At 40.0% G+C, this 20,215-nt stretch overlaps 2 protein-coding genes across 2 annotated transcripts in view; both read right to left on the bottom strand.

Moving 5' to 3' along the window:
• Window positions 1–20,215, bottom strand: part of LOC113155801 (NACHT, LRR and PYD domains-containing protein 3-like) — a 100,185-nt gene that overhangs the window by 14,940 nt on the left and 65,030 nt on the right. The window contains exons 5-6 of the mRNA XM_033326630.1: window positions 14,988–15,161; window positions 14,548–14,721 (exon numbers count right to left, since the gene is read on the bottom strand). Of these exons, the coding sequence (XP_033182521.1) occupies window positions 14,548–14,721; window positions 14,988–15,161 (348 nt within the window). The remainder of the gene's footprint in view (window positions 1–14,547; window positions 14,722–14,987; window positions 15,162–20,215) is intronic.
• On the bottom strand, window positions 15,297–19,952 carry LOC117153054 (protein NLRC3-like). The gene is made up of 2 exons (XM_033326648.1): window positions 19,860–19,952; window positions 15,297–17,107 (listed from the first exon to the last, which is right to left on the bottom strand). Exons 1-2 carry the CDS (start codon window positions 19,930–19,932, stop codon window positions 15,297–15,299), a joined length of 1,884 nt encoding a protein of 627 aa, XP_033182539.1. The 5' UTR covers window positions 19,933–19,952.

Raw genomic sequence — 20,215 nt, 5'->3', positions numbered from 1 at the left:
TGTTCCTAATCAAACTTGTGTCTGTTTCATTTTTGGTTGAATAAAAACCCACTTTTGTTTTTTGTTTTTTTAAACACACTTCCTGTGTCTATCTCCACGTCCCTGACACTGTGGAAACATACGATGAAACTAAGCTTCTGTCTCTTGGTCTGATTCAGGTCTTGAACAGTCTGATAGAAAGGGGGTCCTCCACGCAGAGTCCTGTTGGTCCTGATGGACCTTCATGGACCATCAGAGTCAAAGGATTCAGAGACACAGAAAAGTCTGATCTCTGAAAACCTTGTGTTCCACAGTTGAACAGAGGTTTCCTGTCTTATCAGTAGATTTACTCCAACGTCGACTCAAAGCTACACAGAGTTTGACCAGTAGATCTGCTGCTGTTGGTCCCAGAGCAGCGTAGAGGCCGATCATTCCTCCACTCTCTGGTTGGGAACTCACAGTCGGTCTCTGAGGTTCAGGCTGATCAGCAGCTGCTGGAAAAAACACACAACATTAAATGTTGGTGATTTGTTGTTTGGTTCATTTGATGGTGAAACAATAATAATCTGTCAGTGCACAGTGGAGCTGAATCGGCTGGAAGCCTCGCTGAGAGCCTGGATGAGTGACAATAAATCTGCTACCATCTGGCAAGACAGCAGTCGTCCTCTTCTCCATAATTAAGAACAACGCAGATTATCAGGCCGGCAACATTTGCATTTAGTAGAAATCATCTTAGCACTGATCTGAATGTCACAGAGCAAATTGGTCTCTGGTGATGAACCAGAAAAAGACTGATTCATGTCAGAATCACATGTCCAACCTGAAAGTGACACAATGGATATATGATCTTGGTACAATTGAAACATGTAAATCAACGCCCCCTGCTGGAGCTTCTAGTGACTGAATAAATATCCATCTAATCATCAACTTAACCACTAGTGTTCTCGGGGGCTGTGGGAAAGCTGCAGCGGTGGGGTACACCCTGGACAGGACACCAGCCTATCAGAATGCTGACAAACATTTACACCTATCAATTTAGAATCTCCAATTTACATTTAGCCAATTTTATACATTTACATTTAGCCAGGATTCAAACTTCAGTAAAGAAAGTTATTTCCTTGTTTCTGTTCAGACAGGTGATGCAGATGTATCTCAGTCGCCTCTAGTTGTTTGAAATCACTTTGGTAATTCAGAGTCTTTAAATTTAAGATTCTAAAATTGAGAAGTGGGAAAATCTTTGTAGATAAGGACATTACAGAAATGATGGATAATAATAATGAGGATTATAAAAGTTGTTGTTTAACAGCAAAGATGAAGATTTGATGCTATTTACTGTGAAGTACAAATGATATCTTGTGATTTTACACTGAACTGCATTAAAATTCCCATTTCATACATTCTGATGTTACATGTTGATGGATTCAGAGTGTGAGACAGACCTTGAGACATCTTGAACATTGAGTGTTGTGCTGTGTAAACTGTTTTGTTCTCTGTGGTGAAGCTAAATGAGAGATCAACAGCTCTGTGCTCCTGATGTTTCCTGTTTCTCATGAAAGCTGAATGTGGTTCTGCATGTTTGTCTGAAATAAAAATAGAAAGAAAAAGATAATATATCTAAAAAAAACAGTTCCCCTAATGTGATTAATAATTATCAGTACAGTCTTGTTCAGTGTCACAAATCCTCTCTTGTTTAATTCTGATTTGAGACATAAAATTGAACTATAATAACTTCATCTTTAAAATTCACAAAGAGCCGACTGGCACTGTCTTCACATTCACATAAACCACATAGCCAGTGCTTCCTGTAAGTGATGTTGGCTGTTTTTTTCTTCGTGTTGTTCCTTCATGCTGAGACTCTTAAATGTTTTAGCTGCAGTGACAGATGTTCTTCTGTCTTTATATCATACATTAGAACCATGGGAGATGGTTTATGGATTGAGCAGAATCTGCATAAATTCTAGATGATCCACTACGGAATAATAATTAAAAGCAGGAACTCTTTTTAGATTTATATAAGGTGAGAAATGTATTTAAAATAATAACTGTAAAATTAACAGTAACTGAATCAGAAAAGGTAAAGATGAGGTCTTCGAAGTGGATTCTGTTCTTTTGTCTCCTCACATGTTTTCTGTACCACGCTGCTGCTGAAGTTGGGCTGTGTGAGCGCATGTCGGCTTCACGGTTCAATATAAACTGAGGGGAACAAACAGAAACCACATACATAGATTTAATAAGACATGGATTTAAAACACTGTGGTGAAAATTAACTGTAACCAATAAACCTGCTCAATGACTTTACTCATCTTTTGTCTCTGTCTGTACACTGCAGCTCAACCTCTTAAGACCCGAGATCTAATTTGATATTCATTTTTTTATTTCTCTTTGCTATTTGGGTTTATTGGAACCTGATAAATTTAAAATTAAGCATCATCTTTTCACAAACATTCTTAGGAAGACAACATTTACCTACAACAACATATTATGACACATTCAAAACATGCATTAAAAACTAGCAATGCTCTTTTCTTTACACATCTATTTATAAAAGGCTGTGTAACAGTTGCGATACTAATTTTACCATTTGTGAGGAGAGTCAGGGGGTCGAAGTTCAAGTTAAAACAGGGTTTTAACAGGTCAGAAGGATTTTTTACAGTGACAAACTCTGATTTACTCACGTTTTGTATATGGACAAACCACGTAACCATTGCTTCCTGTCAGTGCTGCATGTAGGTGGCTTTTTCCTCATGTTCATCCTGTTTACCCAGAATTTTCATTTGTTTCTGCTGAAGTGACAGACGTTCTTCTGTCTGCATTCGAACTGAGTGATTATATTTTACTAAACTATTGTTTTCTTAAAGAACCATCCTCCTCATCATGAAGTCAAAGGTAGGAGTTTATTACTGATTCCCTTTAGGTTTTCTATTAAAGTAGGAACTGTGTGTTTCTGTCTGGAAACCTCAAGTTCAATGCAACAAAGGTCCCAGTCAGACCTGAACCTGGGATGTTGTCGCCTGTAACGTGTCATGTCACCACTCAGCCACCAAAATGCTTCAAAAAACAAAAAACAAAAAACCTTTTCTTTCTTTATATCAGACAATTTGGGATTATCTCCTATTTTATATCCACAAAGTAAAAAAGTATGAATGATATAAAGAAAATTGACAAACAGTATTGAATTTGAATAGATACATGTTGTTTATCACAAACTAAGTTGCAGCATCAGTGCTTTTAAAAATCACAATTTGTTCAGTGTTCAGAATTTGATTAATCCAGGAGGGAAATATTTTTGCCTTGTTACAGCTGATCCTTGTTCAAAAACAGAAAAAATGAATAAACACAAAAACATCAGTCAATAAGGACACAACAGGACAACTCCGGTCAGGTTTTACTCTCTCTAATGTTTATCATCATTTTCTCAGTGTCTTATTTTTAATCCATAAATGTTTTATTTGTGTAAAACTTTTTCTACAGCAGAGAAAAAAACTTTTATACTTTTTCATATGTGTCAATTTAACAATTTAAATGTAGTGCACAGAAATACTAGTGCGCATCTGCAGTGGTCCACTACGGAAGAAGAATTGGAAGCAGGAAAACATTTTAGATGTAAACAAGGCGAGAAATTAATTAAAAATAATAACAATAATATTAACAGTATAAGTAAGTTTAAGAATAAGGTAAAGATGACGTCTTTAGAGTGGATTTTACTGTTTTGTCTGACATGTTTGTTGTATCAGGAAACTGCTGAAGGTATGCTGTGTGAACGGATATCAACTTTACTATATATTATAATATATGTATATACAATATAAACTGAGGGACACAAACAAAAACCACATAGGTTTCAATAATAAGATATGGGTGTGACAACGCTGTGAAAACTAACTGTAACCAACAAACCTGATCAATAACTTAACTCACCCTTTTGTTCAGTGCAGCTTAACTTCCTCATTACTACAGTTGATGTTAAAATACAAATAAAACACATTTTTACAGTATAAAGTATAAAGTATATGTTGAAGAGGGAGATCAGAACTGTTAGTAGATGTTCAATTGTTCCCTGAACTCTAATGTTCAGAGTTCAATTCAATTCAATTCAATTTTATTTGTAGAGCGCTTTTTACAATTGACATTGTCACAAAGCAGCTTTACACAACCAAAGAACAGTACATGAACAGTGTATGTGTAAGAATCATAATAATCTGATTGTCCCTGATGAGCAAGCCGAGGGCGACAGTGGCAAGAAAAAACTCCCTGAGAAGGCAACAGGAAGAAACCTTGAGAGGAACCGGACTCAACAAGGAACCCATCCTCATATGGGTGATTACATGCTGTGTAGGCAGGACAGAGTTAAGCTGCAGTACTGTCAGAGTGTGGACCAGAGTGAGTTACCTCCATTAATAATAACCCAGTTTCATACAACAGCTTGTTATTTGAAATGATGATTAAAACCAATATCCATGTGTTTCATGATCCAACACGCTGCTTGTTTAACACGTCAGTGAAGTCCGTGATCAGTGTAGTTTGGTGATCCTCAGATAAGAGGCTGTAGTTAAGAGGACTGGATCCCTATCATGATGAGAATAATGTGCTGAAGCTTTTTGTTCATGACCTCCTGTCCCTTCACTGCTTCCACATTCTGCTTCAAATGGTCACAGAGGACAGGATTCATAATAACTAACTAACTAACTAACTAAACAGCTTCTTCTACTTCCAACCTACTAAATTCTAAATCTGCATTAACTATTGTAAACTGTTGTTTGTTGTGTGCAGCTTCTTTTATTTACTGGTGCTTTTAATTTGCTGTATTCTATATAAATCTTAATTTGTCAATAAAGTTTTACTTCATATTTCATTTCTGACTCTGTCTTTATCAGGAATGTTGATGATGAGCAGGGTTTATGTTTGGAACTTCTCTGACCTGTTGAACATGTTGATGCAGGTTTGATCAGAGCTGGAATCAAAAGCATCAAACTAGTTCAAAGAACCTTGACTTGAACAGTGTCTGAAGGATTCAACTTAACAAATCTACAGCCTCGGTGATCCAGGACCAACCAGGAATCAAACCATCCGTCCTGGACTTCTCCACCCACAGACACCCCTTTGGGAGTTTTCTAGTATTTTGTGGTGTCACTTCACGGCCAGTTCCTACTGAATCCCTTTCAGAGGATCAGACTGAGCAGACTGGAAACAGCCAGCAGGTGGCAGCATATTATCTCTCCAGTAACATGTAACAGTAGCATGTTACTGAATCTGAGTCACTGAACCCAAGGTCCATACGAGGCAGGAAGCAGAGACTCACAGAAACTGTCCACTGCTCCTTCACCAACTGCAGCCCCACAAACCTTATGCAGGTTTTACAATAGCAACAAAACACATCAAATCACTTTCTAAATACAGAAAACAAACAAGAACAGCCAGAAGCACAGAAACTGACAGACCAACAGCCAACCATCCTTGTTTCCTCCATCCTTGTCTCCTCCATCCTTGTCTCCTGCAGCCTTGTCTCCTCCATCCTTGTCTCCTCTATCCTTGTCTCCTTCCTCCTTGTCTCCTGCAGATGAGAAGCAGCAGTGAGTCAGCAGGTGTCAGGTAGGTGATGAGTGAAGAACACAACAGAATCCATTTCCTCTTCAAACTCCTGTCAGACATTATCTACTGCACTTTGATCCCATCACTCATACCAGCTGTTTTCTACAAAGTCTCATCAACACCAACATCTGATCTGTGATGTTTCACTCTCACATCAACAACCAGGAAGCAGCTTCAACTCTGATCCACACACACACACACACACACACACACACACACAAACACACACTAACTCACCTGGTTCGACTGTCAGGGTGATGGTGTCAATGACCTTCGAGTAGCTTCCTGTAATTCCAACATGACACTCGTATGTTCCAGTACCGTGGATGGTCACATTCTTTAGAATCACAGAAACGTCTCCGTCCTTCATCTTTTTATCTCTCAGCTCCACCCAACCCTGATATAATGGATGCTGGAAGTCTTCATAAGTACGGTTGTCACTGTAGTAGAAAAGATAAGCACCTGACTTCAGGTCAGGTCTAATCCAACAGTCTGTTGGCAGCTTCTCTGGGAGCTCGACACTGAAGAGTGACAGCGTCTCCAGACTTTACTTTCACACAATCTAAACAACAACAAGAAAGATTCACAAATTACAGAACAAGATCAGTGACACAGATCTTTGAGAAACATTTTGATGCACAAATGTCAACTTTACTTATTTAAAGTAATGAAACGTATTAAATCAAATGTTTGTCTGGATCAACACTCAGCTTTATGTGAGTTATGGCTTCCTGGTCTCTGCTCCGATGAAACAGCCTCAATCAGTGACCATCATCACTCAGACTGTTTATAGCCACTTCATTAAGTTAAACCTGTTCCTTCCAGATACATCTAAACTCTTTTCAGACACATGTAATATTGCTGGTTTCATCAATCATTCAGACACTTCAACATTTTATCAGATTAAACGTGACAAAGTTTCAGTTCTATCAGTTTTAAATTAGGTCACACAACAGTAAATTATTCTAGAAATTAAATAAGTAGAAATTAGACCATCTGCACCATTATCTTCCTTCAAAATGAAGTTTCCAGCTACACAAAGCTAATCATTTATGAAATCAAGGAGTCCTCTAATGTGTGTTGTGGTGACAGTAGCTGATACAAAAACATAAATATTGTAGCGGTCGAGAGGCAAAAGAAAAAGTGTAAAGATGTGTTCTTTAACGATTAGTTCTGCTGTTCTGATGTTGTAGATAGTTGAGTGACATCAGGGACAATCACGAACAAACTGTTTCTATTTGTTTTAATGTCATGAAGTTGAGTCGTTGACATTTATTCACTTTAACAATGTTTCAAAGATGAAACTCACAAGTTTGAAGTTTGAGTGAAAACAGACCAAAGAAAGTCACAGAGAGAGATTTACTCAGAAACTGTGACACAGTTCATCAAACTAGTTCTTGTTCTGTCAAAATACTATTTAGCTACATGTTGGATTAAATTAAATAATGGGAAACAGTCAAATCGACATTAACAAGGACAGATAACGAGCTTTCTTCCTGTTTCCATCAGCTGCTGTAACAAGTCGGTCACTAGTTAACGTGGTCACTGCTAAATCTAACGTAGTATAGTAGTGAACTCTACACTCAGTAATAAACAACAATAACCTTCATTTAGAAACATGGACAACATGTTAGCTTTAACAAGAAGCTGCAGACACCAGAGCTCTGAACATACTGAGAGGAGGAAAAGTAAATCAATGTATTTTATAATAATAATAATAATTATACATTTACAGAAGTTGATGATTAAAGATAATATTTCCCTCCACCAAAACCTTTTTATAACAACACACTACGTCTCCATGTTGTTTCTCTTTTAGTTCATCGACTCTTCACTAATAATTATATCTCAGTATAAACCAGGATGTAGCAGAGTAAAGTCTACATATTCCTGTCCTACACAAACAAAGAGAGATATCTCACCTTCACACGCAGAGGTCTGGATCAGGATCGATAAGAATAAGAAAGTCGTCATGAATAAATTCACAGTTAGAAAAAGTCTTAATGGAGTGAATGAAGCTTCTTAATGCTGGTGAAATGTTCAGAGTGATGGGCGTGGAGTTAAACATTAACACCCTCCTCTCTACAATAACCAGGTCAATCATCGGTGAAACGCTGGTCATAGACATCTTAAACATGGAGGTGATTTGTTATTAATGGTTCCTACAGCAGATGTCAGTATTAAGTGTAGAATAAGTTTCCTCTAGTGGACAATGTTACTATGGCAGGTCCTTTTAGTTATTTCTTTCTATATGACTGGTGCAGGATTATCTGAAGGATTATCTGATTCAGAACAGGTGAACAACCACCTGTTTTCTTATGGTGATCATTTTAAAATATGTTCACATTAAGAGTTACAGATATAGTTTTGTTCACAACAGTATATGAATGAGACTAAAACTGTTTTCTGGTTATGTTTTTGTTTAGATCAGGTGAAAGTGAAACCTGAAGACAACGTTCTCCTTCAGTATCAGGTTCCCAAAGAAACTGCCATTAGACTATTGGAGTGGATCAGAGCTGACATGAAGTCACATTGTTGTTGTTGTTGTTTTCTTTTGCTTTGACGACCGCTCTTAGAATAAAAAGAACTAGAAATCAGTTTGACAGAAACGTGTCTTTGGTGTTCGTCAGATTTTGTCTTTTACATTTTAAAGAAAGAAAACAAGAAACATATGTTGGCTTCAAACCAGTTTATTGAACAAAAGAAAACTTTGTGCAGTCTTATCTCATAGTCTCAGATTGAATCTATATAAATATGTAGTATATAGATTTACCCAGCAGATGTCTGTTTCTGTTCCACACTGACTGACAGTAGCTGGAATTATGGCTGGAATACTGGTTAAACACTGTATGAATTACTCAACCACATGAGTAGTTGAGTTCTATTAGTGTTTGTCTTAGAGGATGGAGATTAAACTGAATTAGCTCTTCTTGTCATAATGAAAAGATTCTGTAGATTCAGATGAGCTGATGCTTTTGCAGCATGTTGTGACAAATTCATCACAAACGATACAGACAAATACAGTATTACTTTATTGCTTAAGTAAGACACACAACACAGAACACGACTTTAAGTGTTGCATTCTCAACATGTCCACAAAGTCTCCGACCCGCAGGCGGCAGAACATCTATTTACAGCAGTTCCATCACTTCTTCAAATTATTGATTTTCCATGTTGATGTAAAAGGAAAATGTCATGCGTCCTCTTTCAGACTTCATAGTGTTCATGCCTCATCATAAACGCACTCCAAGATCATTAAAATCTATATGACAGCAAAATGGCTTCTGTAAATATGTGCTCCACACAAAGATTAAAGAACTAGTAAAATGTTCTTGAATTGGAATCACTTCTATAATTATTACCCTGTTTACTCCACAATCAGTTTCTTCTTGTCTAATTCTGCAGATTATAAGAACTATAAATCACAGCCATACGTGCACAGTCATTACAACAATTATGTAGACAGGATAAAAGGTCCAACTAATCTGTCTGGTGTGAGTGTCTCAGAGATGTGATTCATTAAGATGGTTTTTGTTATGTTATTGTCTGTTTTACTACATTTCTATTGTAAATTCATGATTAATTAAGTACATTGAACAGCACAACTTGAAGAGACTGAGCTGTACTCTGAATGTAGAACAAAACAGTTGTCACAGCCTCCTTTCTCTCATGATTTCTGCCTCAGTGCCTGATATTCAGCACCTGTCCACCAGATGGCCTCAATATCAGCCAAGTCAGTTTAACTTTACATTTAGTCATTTAGCAGAAACTTTTATCCAAAGCAGGGATTCAAACCCCAGTCACCACTACACTACCCAGCTACTGAAAGTTACAAAAGAAGATGCTTATTTGCAAAGAGGTTGCCTCTTTTTTTCCAAATGGTTTAAGAATAAATATAATTGACAAACATCAAAGAACCAGAGGTAAGTTAGATCAACTGTTGTATCACCAAAGAAGTAGAAGTAACTCTTGCTACCAGGTGACAGGTGCTTTGCACACAAGCTAAGAGATGTTGCCACACTAATGGGTCTTACAGCCTTAACACAGATCAGTCCAAGGGACAGAAGAACTAGTGCAAGCCTAAACTGAAAGTTCACAGACTATGACAAGAGGATTGATTATGACATGTATCAGCATGTGATGAAATCATCAGCAGCCACAGACTTCCACAGTTTTCAGCTTCCTTGTCAAGAGAAGGTAAAATTTTAGCTTTAATTTCCACAGTTAACCAGCTCTCTTACTTTAAACTGTCAAGTTCTTCATGGTTAGCCTGCAACTACCTGTTCCTGATTCTCAGAGTCTTTACCATAATGCTGTCTTTTGTCAGGTCTCTTACCTGAGACCAGTCCAGCTTGACTGAACCTGGTGGGAGCTGAAACCCCCTTTAGCTTAATTTCCAGGGATTTTGAGACCTTCAAGCCTCTCTACCAAGGCAAGGTAACAGCACAAGGAGAGGAACATCATGTTTAAATTCATGTTTGTTGTGTGTGAAATCAGGACTTGTTAGTCAAGAGTATCTTGTAAATGTCTGTGTCTCCTTCCAACTATGTTGACATAGTCATAGTCAAAGATTCTGAACCAGCCAACATCAGCTTTGTACAAAGCCTCCTGTCCTTTGTTGGATCCCCACAGAGCTGACCCGAAGCTTAAACCAGGCCACATTAGGAATATAGGGTTGTATAATGTACATCTTCAACATCATTTCATCCTTCTCTTGCAAAAATCCACTGATGCAAACATTGAGTGTGAATCAGTCATATAACTTGGTTACGCTACTACATTCTTTGGAGGAGACACATGGTGGGAACACATGTGAAAAAAGTTCTGTATCTCAATTCTCAATATGTTTTAAAATCAAGCAGACACTTGCTACTGTTTATCTTAAAAAACAGGTGATTCCCTGCTTCTGCTGTAGAAACACAGACAATAAACTTAATCGAACTATAAACAGACAGTCTTTTTAGCAAAAAAAAGTTTCTTAGTGACTGTTCATCTTCCAGTCTGTTCTTTTGTAACTCATATCTCATTTTATGTCCTCAACTTCTTTAGAAATTACTCTCTTAATAATTTGGTTATTACTAGGTTGCTCTGGCTCCTCAGTAAATATTTAGCGGTTTTGCACCGACTTTCATCAACTCTGAGTCTGTTAAAAAAACTCCTTTTATTATAAAGTGACTTATTTATTTTTTTCTATTCATGTTGGCTTAGCTTAAAACATCCTTCATTAAAGAGAACATGAAATGGGATCTGATCTTCAGTAGGGTGAACAACATACAAAATAATATGTGCTAATAAATCCTAAACAGTCCCGATGTTTCATGTCTTTTGTGAAGAAACCCACTGAACATACAGAGTGATGGTGGAAAAAGTAAATGAAACAATCTCACGAACTGGTTAAATCTAAACGTGACAGTGTGGTGCAGATGCTGAGAAAGAAGTGTAAGTCTCTGAGAGATGCCTCATTGAAATGTATAGGGCACAGCCCACAGTGAGTTTAGACACATTTAGAGCATTTACTGGCACTCTAATCAATACATGTCATATAAAACTGACGCACTAATGTATTTGGCTCCAGGTTTTAAACGAGTTCAGCACTTTGGTGAAATCTATGAACAGCAGCACTGATGTCTAATAATGTCAGTGGATCGAAAAGAGAAAGAGACAAAAGAACAAGACTTCAGAACAAGTCCTCAACATCTGGATTCTGGAATAATTGGAGCTTCATCTTTAAAGGACTGGAAGAGGAACAAGTTTACAAGGAATCATTTAGAACTGGTTCAAGAAGAAACTGATTGAATCTAAGAATCTGAAAACGTGTGTGTGAGTGAAAGAGACAGACATGTACAGGCAGAACTATCTGTTCTACAGTAACGACGTTTCTGTGACAGGACGACACTCTCAGTACTACACTGAACACAGAGACACTGAGGAACCAGAGCAGAACCCAAACCCGGGATAAAGAGGTTCAGTGAATGTGGTGTTGAAGGTGTGGAGGTGGATCAGTTTGTCAGAGGAGACTCTGTAGAAGGACAGAGTCCCAGCAGGACAGTCCACATACACTGATACTCTGTGAGAGACAGAGGAGGAGATGGATTTAAATCTGTTATTGTGACAGACAAAGTAACCAACATCGGAGCATCTCAGACTCCAGGACTGACTGTTTCGTCCAAACAAACTGTTCTCACTGCTTTCTCTCCTTCTGATTCCTCTGTAACTCACTGATATATCAACCCCTCCGCTCCACTCAACCTCCCAGTAACAGCGACCAGTCAGACCATTACTACACAGCAGCTGAGAGCAGTCAAATCTGTCGGGATGATCAGGATATGACTGATCCTCCCCCACACGTGTCACCTTCCTGTTGTTGTCAGACAGTCGTAGTTCTCTGTTCACTGTGTTTGTGTCGATGGTGAGTTGACAGAAATCTGATGGAGAGAACAAGACACAATCCAGCTGCAGTTATTAATCTATCATCAGTTTGATGAGGACTCATGACATCAGGGATTTGAATGAGTGATGTGACAGTTTGAAGATGGTTGAATGTTGCTGCTTTGTTTTCATCAGTCTCATTAAAAACACACTTACACTTCCTCAGACCTGGTCTCAACCATCGGACTCCACCAGGCTCCACCCTGAAAGGAGAAGGGGGGTCAGAGCAGCACATTCTCTTTCAGCATGCACACATGGACATTACATGGCTCTCATACACACTGTGTGTCCTGGTTCTGTTCTAATGGAGGCTTGTATGTAGGGATGGACATTCAGCAAACAACTAAGGAATTGGAGTCCTTATCTTGGAATTCTACGGAGCAGGGAGGTGACATGGAGGAAAGATTTCAATTCTCTAGTTCACAGCAGTTTTGGTGTCAGACACCTGCTTTCAGTCTCACTCTGTCACCAGACAAACTAATGTGACACCACAGGAAGCAGGAAACTGGAGAGCAAAGTCCAAGAGGCTCAACTCCACATACATGGACTCTGTGTGTGTGTTTTCCTCTCTCTAATGTCTGTGGACTGATCTCAGCTGAGCTTAAGACGTTGTCCTGTGTTCAGAGGAAGTCTAGTTCACCTACAGCTACTGGATATTGATCATTACACACAGACTTTGTGGCTTCATCTGATTTGGTGTCAGATTTGTTGGAGCAGCCAGAGACAGAAAGTGAAAACAGGAGTTTGAGGAGAAAAACATTCAATCACAAACTAATTCTTCAACTGGGAACAACAAGGAGTTTTTCCTCTTTGACAGATTGTAATGATGAAATGAACATGTTCTAGTTCTGATTTACTGTCTCCTATATATGACACAAGATCTCATCATGACAAGATCAGGATCTCAGGAAGGTGAAGATGCTTCAATCATTACTATTTGAGGAGACAGAGACATGATGCTGTCACCTGATTCAATCCTCTGATATTCATTTATTGTCGTTCTGTGGATAAAAACTCTACCTATAAGGTGGATAAGGCTGCCTGTGTTGGGTTTTTTCTGTTCGCTTTTAGAGCCCAGTTGCTTCTTTTGGACCTGTTCTCATAGACCTGGTTCCTGGTTTCTCTCCTGAGATCTATCAACACTGGTAGTGGCAGTAAAGATGAATTTCCTGCTCATTTCTCAGAATCTAATGTAACACCTGATTTCATCATGAGGAGATTTTTTCACAAAGTCAGAATGAGACACTGAAGTCAGAATTACAGGAGCTCCTCTCTTTTCTTTGCTGAATGTAAAGTGCTTCAGTGAAGATTTGTCATCAGCTGAGAGGAAATGTTTCCAGCACAAAACTACTTTCTGCTGCGGTGTTCATCAAGCACTTTGGTCAGTGTGCTGTTTTAAAAACGCTTTATAAATAAAATTGACTTGACTTGACTCCACAGTGAGACACAAACGGATGCTGACAAATTTTTCTTCCTTTCATGGCAAAGAGGTGTGTTTGTTTTACTCATCTAAACAAACAGAGGTACAAACTGGTGGAGGAACCAGGTACTACAGAGGAATACAGGACATTTTCTGACAGTTACATCTCACGTCCTCAACTTCTCTATAATCAGTTAATATAGATTTTAATTGATTCAATTATTAACATTGATTATTGATTGATCATTAACATTCCTACTTCATCCTCCATCAGACATTGTCTGTGGCTGTAGCAGGCCTCTCCATACCTGAGAGTGTCCAGTGTCCAGTGTGGATCTTCCAGTCCAGCAGACAGCAGCTTCACTCCTGCGTCTCCTGGATGATTGTAGCTCAGGTCCAGCTCTCTCAGATGGGAGGGGTTGGAGCTCAGAGCTGAGGCCAGATAAGCACAGCCTTCCTCTGTGATCAGACAGCCTGACAGTCTGCAGACACACAGAACAACACACAAGCGACTTGATGCTATGTTTTTTGTACAGATCAAAGTCACATACTCCTATTTGTATTTTAGGCAATCATAGTCACACATACATTGGAAAGAAGTGAGTGTAAGTAAGTTTCAATTTCCTATTTAGCAGATATTGTTCATGAAATGTAATCTGATCTTCACCAAAGTCAGAAATACAAACAAACACAATATTTCAAAGTTTATAAAACACCAAGAGTCCTGATATTTTACGTCTTTATTGAACACAACCATTCAATATACAGAGCGATGATGGAAAAAATAAGTGAAACTTTGTCTGATGTCATGTGTTAGCAAACCTAGAAACTGATCAATGAATTAGCGGTGTGGATTAGAGCTACATGTCTGTTCAATAAAGACATTAAAAGATTATGAATGTTTTATTTCATGAAATTAGAAACTTTAGAAGTCAAAATTGAAATTGTTTATTTTTGTGATTTTGAGGAAGATCAGGTCACATATGATGACTCATTTATGCACAAAATGAAAAAAGTTTTAGACAGTGACAAAACACTTTTTGCCATTCTATCTCATGGAGACATCTCTGAGCCCAGAAAGGATAGACTGCATAAAATGTAAAATGGATGTTAAGTTAATGAATCCGAACCTGAGAGTTTCCAGTTTACTGTGTGGATTTGCCAGTCCAGCAGACAGGAGCTTCACTCCTGAATCCTGCAGGTTGTTGTTACTGAGGTCCAGTTCTCTTAGACTAGAGGACTGGGAACTGAGAACTGAGGACAGAGCTTTACAGCTTCTCTCTGAGAGGTTACAGTCATACAGTCTGAAAAACAGTGATGCATAACATAACAACATTTGTGGTAAACTGTAATCAGCTTCAATATTGACTCTGAAATAAAAAGAATAAATGAATAAAATCAGACAGGAAAGTCCAGTTATTTTAGTTTAATAAAAAAAAAATATTGATGAGAAAATTCTGCAACTTAAAATCTATGATATTAGAAAGTTCAATCTGCATGGTTCTCTTATGTCAGCAGGTTTGGATTTTTTAAACATTTCTAGTTTTTTACAAGAGATAATTGATGTGACCTGAGAGTTTCCAGTTTACAGTGTGGATTCTCCAGTCCAGCAGACAGAAGCTTCACTCCTGAGTCCTGCAGGTCATTGTTACTCAGGTCCAGTTTTCTCAGACTAGAGGACTGGGAGCAAAGAACTGAGGACAGAGCTTCACAGCTTCTCTCCGAGAGGTCACAGCCACTCAGTCTGAAAACAGTGATGTAAAAGTTGACAACATTTGTGTTAAGATATAATGAAATATGTTTTCATACAAGAAAAGAAGTTATGTTCTGTTGTTGAAATACAGTTGCTATGGATGAACAAATTCCACTATCTTTACACTTACACAACTTTCTTGGAGACTTTGACGACTCCCAGCACAAACAGAAGATCCTCCTCTGAAAAGTTTGAAGAGTATTTAATTGGATCAAACACGTCCAGATCTTTTCCTGATGACACCAACATGAAGAGCATAGCTGACCACTGAGCAGGAGAGAGTTTATATGTGGACTGACTTCCTGAGTCCAGGTACTGTTGGATCTCCTCCACTAGAGAACAATCATTCAGTTCATTCAGACAGTGGAACAGGTTGATGCTTTTTTCTGCTGAGGGAGTCTCTTGAATCTTCTCCTTGATGTACTCAGTTGTTTCTGGATTAATCTTGGAGTTATTTCCTGTCTTTGTCTGCAGACCTCGTAGGAGAGTCTGATTGGTCTTCAGTGAAAGACCCAGTAGAAAGCGGAGAAACAGGTCCAGATGCCCATTTGGACTCTGTACGGCCTTGTCCACAGCACTCTGGTGGAGAAGTTTTAGTTCAGTTCTAAACAGTTTGGACCTCAGAGAAGTTGATTTTTGTTCAGACAGCAGATTGACTCCAGAGTTGATGAAGGTCAGATGGACATGAAGAGCAGCCAGAAACTCCTGAACACTCAGATGAACGAAGCAGAACACCTTGTCCTGGTACAGTCCTCTGTCCTCTTTAAAGATCTGTGTGAACACTCCTGAGTACACTGAGGCTGCTCTGATATCGATGCCACACTCTGTCAGGTCTGATTCATAGAAGATCAGGTTTCCTTTCTGCAGCTGCTCAAAAGCCAGTTTTCCCAGAGACTCAATCATCTCTCTGCTCTTTTTGTTCCAATGTGGATCTGTCTCAGATCCTCCATCATACTTCACGTTCTTCCGTTTGGACTGAATCACTAGGAAGTGGATGTACATCTCAGTCAGGGTCTTGGGCAGCTCTCCTCCCTCTCTGGTTTTCAACACATCCTCCAGAACTGTAGCAGTGATCCAGCAGAAGACTGGGATGTGACACATGATGTGGAGGCTTCGTGATGTCTTGATGTGGGAGATGATTCTTCTGGCCTGCTCCTCATCTCTGAACCTCTTCCTGAAGTACTCCTCCTTCTGTGGGTCGGTGAACCCTCTGACCTCTATCACCATGTCAACACACTCAGGAGGGATCTGATTGGCTGCTGCAGGTCGTGTGGTTATCCAGAGGAGAGCAGAGGGGAGCAGGTTCCCCCTGATCAGGTTTGTCAGCAGCACATCCACTGAGGTGGACTCTGTCACATCAGTCAGGATCTGATTGTTGTGGAAGTCCAGAGGAAGTCGACACTCATCCAGACCGTCAAAGATGAACACAACCTGGAACTCTTCAAACCTGCAGATTCCTGCTTCTTTGGTTTCAGTAAAGAAGTGATGAACAAGTTCCAGCAAGCTGAACTTTTTCTCTTTCATCACATTCAGCTCTCTGAAAGTCAATGGAAATGTGAACTGTATGTCCTGGTTGGCTTTGTCTTCAGCCCAGTCCAGAGTGAACTTCTGTGTTAAGACAGTTTTCCCAATGCCAGCCACTCCCTTTGTCATCACTGTTCTGATTGGTTCCTCTCTTCCAAGTGAGCCTTTAAAGATGTCTTCTTGTCTGATGGTTGTTTCTGGTCTGTCTGGTTTCCTGGATGCTGTTTCAATCTGTCTGATCTCATGTTCATCATTGACCTCTCCAGTCCCTCCCTCTGTGATGTAGAGCTCTGTGTAGATCTGGTTCAGAAGGGTTGGGTTTCCTGCTTTAGCAATCCCCTCAAACACACACTGGAACTTCTTCTTCAGCTTAGATTTAAGTTTAGACTTTACATCCGAAATATCAACAGTATCTGGATGATCAAAAAACAGATAATAAGATGTAACATTAGTGACCTGGTCACAACAGACACTGTCACAGTGGTTTCTTCTTCCACTTGTCTAAACTTTTCAATTCACTGTACAACCAAAGCCCATTTAACGTGGTTTATCACCAACTTATAATAGACAAACACTGTCAAACTTAAGTGTAACTATGGTTTCTGATTAATGAGTTAAGACGACATAAGCAGTAAAAGTGTGGGACTCAGATAGAAATGTTCATGTTTTTTACAGAAAAACTGATCACTGTCTACCAGCTAGCTAGTTTTGCTATTATTGCAAGTTTGTTACTTTCAAAGGAGAACTGAACATTAGAACAGCCATTTGCACATTTGCACACATAGCCGCAGACACGTATCTTTTCATGAAATACAGTGTCCATAAAAAGTCTTCACCCCTTACGATTTTTAATCCCTTTATTAACGTTATAAAGTCATGGTCAATAAAAGTTAACAACTTTGACAAAAAATAAATAAAGAAAGAAATCAGAAAAATAACTCATTAATGTCAAAGTGAAAACAGGTTTCTACAAAGTGATGTCAATCAAACAAAAATACGAAAGGTGAAATCAGTGTTTGCATTAATATTCACCCCTTCATGTCAGTATTTAGTAGATGCACCTGTAGCTGTAATCACAGCATGGAATCTGTGTGTATAGGTCTGAGTTGGGCTTGCACATCTACACACTGGAATTTTCTGTCATTCTTTTTTGCAAAACTGCTCAACCTCTGTTAAGTTGCATGGGGATCGGGTGTAAACAGCCCTTTTCAAGTCCATCCACAAATTCTCTATGAGATTGAGATCTGGGCTTTGACTCAGCCACAACAGAACCTTGTTGTCAGTAAACCATAAACAAATAATTTCACATTCATTTTACACTCTACCATAACAAGCCTTCCAGAGCTGGCTGCTGAGAAGCATCCCCACAACATGATGCTGCCACCACCATATTTTACAGTGGTGATGGTCTGGGGTGATGTGCAGTGTTTGGTGTGCGCCAAACATAGCGTCTTGTCTGATGGCTAAAAAGCACCATTTTAATCTCACCGCACCAAAGAACCCTCTTCCACTGGACCATGGAGTCTTTCACATGACTATTGGTGAACTCAAGTCGTGATTTAACATGTGTTTTCTTTAACATTGGGTTTTTCCTTGCCACTCTCCCATAAAGCTTTGACTGCTGAAGAACCTGGGCAATAGTTCTTGTATGTACAGTCTCTCTTATCTCAGTTGCTGAAGCTTATAACTGCCTCAGAGTAGTCATTGGTGTGTAAGTGGCCTCTCTCACTAGTCTCTTTCTTACACATTTAATTTGTATGGATGGCCTGTTCTAGGCAGATTTAGACATGTGCCATATTCCTAATATTTCTTGATGATGATGAACAGTGTCAATCCCCTTGATGTAAGCAAGCCCGGGGATTGGGCAGGTGTTAAGGCGGACCACAGACCACAGGATCAGCAGACACAGTAGCCATGACAGGAGCGGGAGCGACGTCCACCGTGATGACAGGAGCGGGAGCGACGTACGCCATGATGACAGGAGAAGAGGCCGGAACTGGAGACGTTGTGGTGGTGACAGTAGGGGCTGGAGCAGGTGCAGTGGCCAGAACTGAAGGAACTGAAGCTGGAGCAGCTGTGGTGGCCGAAACAGGAACAGGAGTCGAGACTGTGGCCAAAACAGGAACCAAGACTGTGGCTGGAACAGGAGCTGTGACTGGAGCAGCCGCGGTGGTGGAGACCGTGACTGGAGCAGCCGCGGTGACTGGAGCTGTAACAGGAACTGCTGCGGTGACTGGAGCTGAGGCTGAGGCGGCTGCAGAGACAGGAACTGAGGCTGAGGCGGCTGCGGAGACAGGAACTGAGGCTGAGGTGACTGAGGCGGCCTTGGTCGTGGTATCCGGAACTGGAACCGGAGCGGGAGCCGAAGCTGGGGCTGAGGCGGCCTTGGTCGTGGTATCCGGAACTGGAACCGGAACGGGAACCGGAGCTGGAGCTGAGGTCTGGAGCTGAGGTCTGGAGATTCCGCCGCTTCTGGCGGAAACGCCGCAGGTATCTGGATTTAACGTAACTGACTGGTTTCGGGGCAATGGCCAGACGTGTACCGTAGTACGGAGAATCCAGGTAATCATCATCATCCAGGTACGAGTACTCCTCTTGGTAGCTGGGAGGGTAGGTAAGTCCCCCCCAGACCAGGTCTCTGACGGAGTCCATTTTGTGGCCAGAAAATTCAGCTCTCTCCTCTGGTTGCCCCCATTCACCACCGTCCTCCATTTTGCCCATGTGCTCGCTGATGGTCGGACATCTTGGTTTTGACATCACTTCCGGTTTCCAACCAGACCACCACACTCACCCTACCTCATCTCCTCCCATCTGGTGACTGTTTCATTGATTTACAGTGTTCTGTCGATTACATATAAACATTGTTTGCTCAGTTCTGTCCTGTCTGATCTCTGACCATGGAGTCCTTCATCCAGTTTATGACAGATGATGGATTTCACTGAACTCTGGGGGATTTCCAGTGCCTTGAAGATTTTTTTGTATCCATCCCGACTCACGCTTTCCAGTGACTGTTGCTTACCTCTGAGTTGCTGGGAGTGTTATTTTGTCTTCATGGTGTAATGTTAGCCAGGACCACTGAATAATGTGTTATGTGTAATGTTTATGTGTTAAAATCAAACTGAGCCTGTTGTGTCTATATAATGTTCCAGTTCTTTCATATCTTACCTTTATTACATTTCATTTTCTGTAAACACAACTTCGCCACCTGCAGAACTTTATCACTGTACATCTGGACCATTGAATCTACTGTTTCTAGTCTGTCTGTCACAGTTTTAAGGAGGGGGACAAGGCAGGAATTAACTGAAACAGGATTTATTACTGAAAAACACAAAAACAGGGAAACTAAGGGGGGTGCCAACCGACACTACAAAAACAGGAAAACACGAGGACAAAGTAACAACAGAAAACTACCCAGATGGCGGAGAACAAAGTAACAAAACAGGAACCAAAGTACAAAACCAAAAACCACTGCTCGATGGCAGGAAAACACTCACGGGAACAGTTAACAATGTCCAGAGTTC

Source organism: Anabas testudineus, chromosome 18 (assembly GCF_900324465.2).
Source record: "Anabas testudineus chromosome 18, fAnaTes1.2, whole genome shotgun sequence".
Classification (NCBI taxonomy): Eukaryota; Metazoa; Chordata; class Actinopteri; order Anabantiformes; family Anabantidae; genus Anabas; species Anabas testudineus.
This window is presented reverse-complemented; position numbering and strand designations above follow the sequence as displayed.

Excerpts from the sequence above, each read along its gene's own strand:
- LOC117153054 (XM_033326648.1), bottom strand. The coding sequence starts at position 19,932 with ATGGTCCAGATGTACAGTGATAAAGTTCTGCAGGTGGCGAAGTTGTGT. Across the intron at positions 17,108-19,859 it reads GAAAATGAAATGTAATAAAG|ATACTGTTGATATTTCGGAT; the intron begins GTAAGATATGAA and ends TTGATCATCCAG.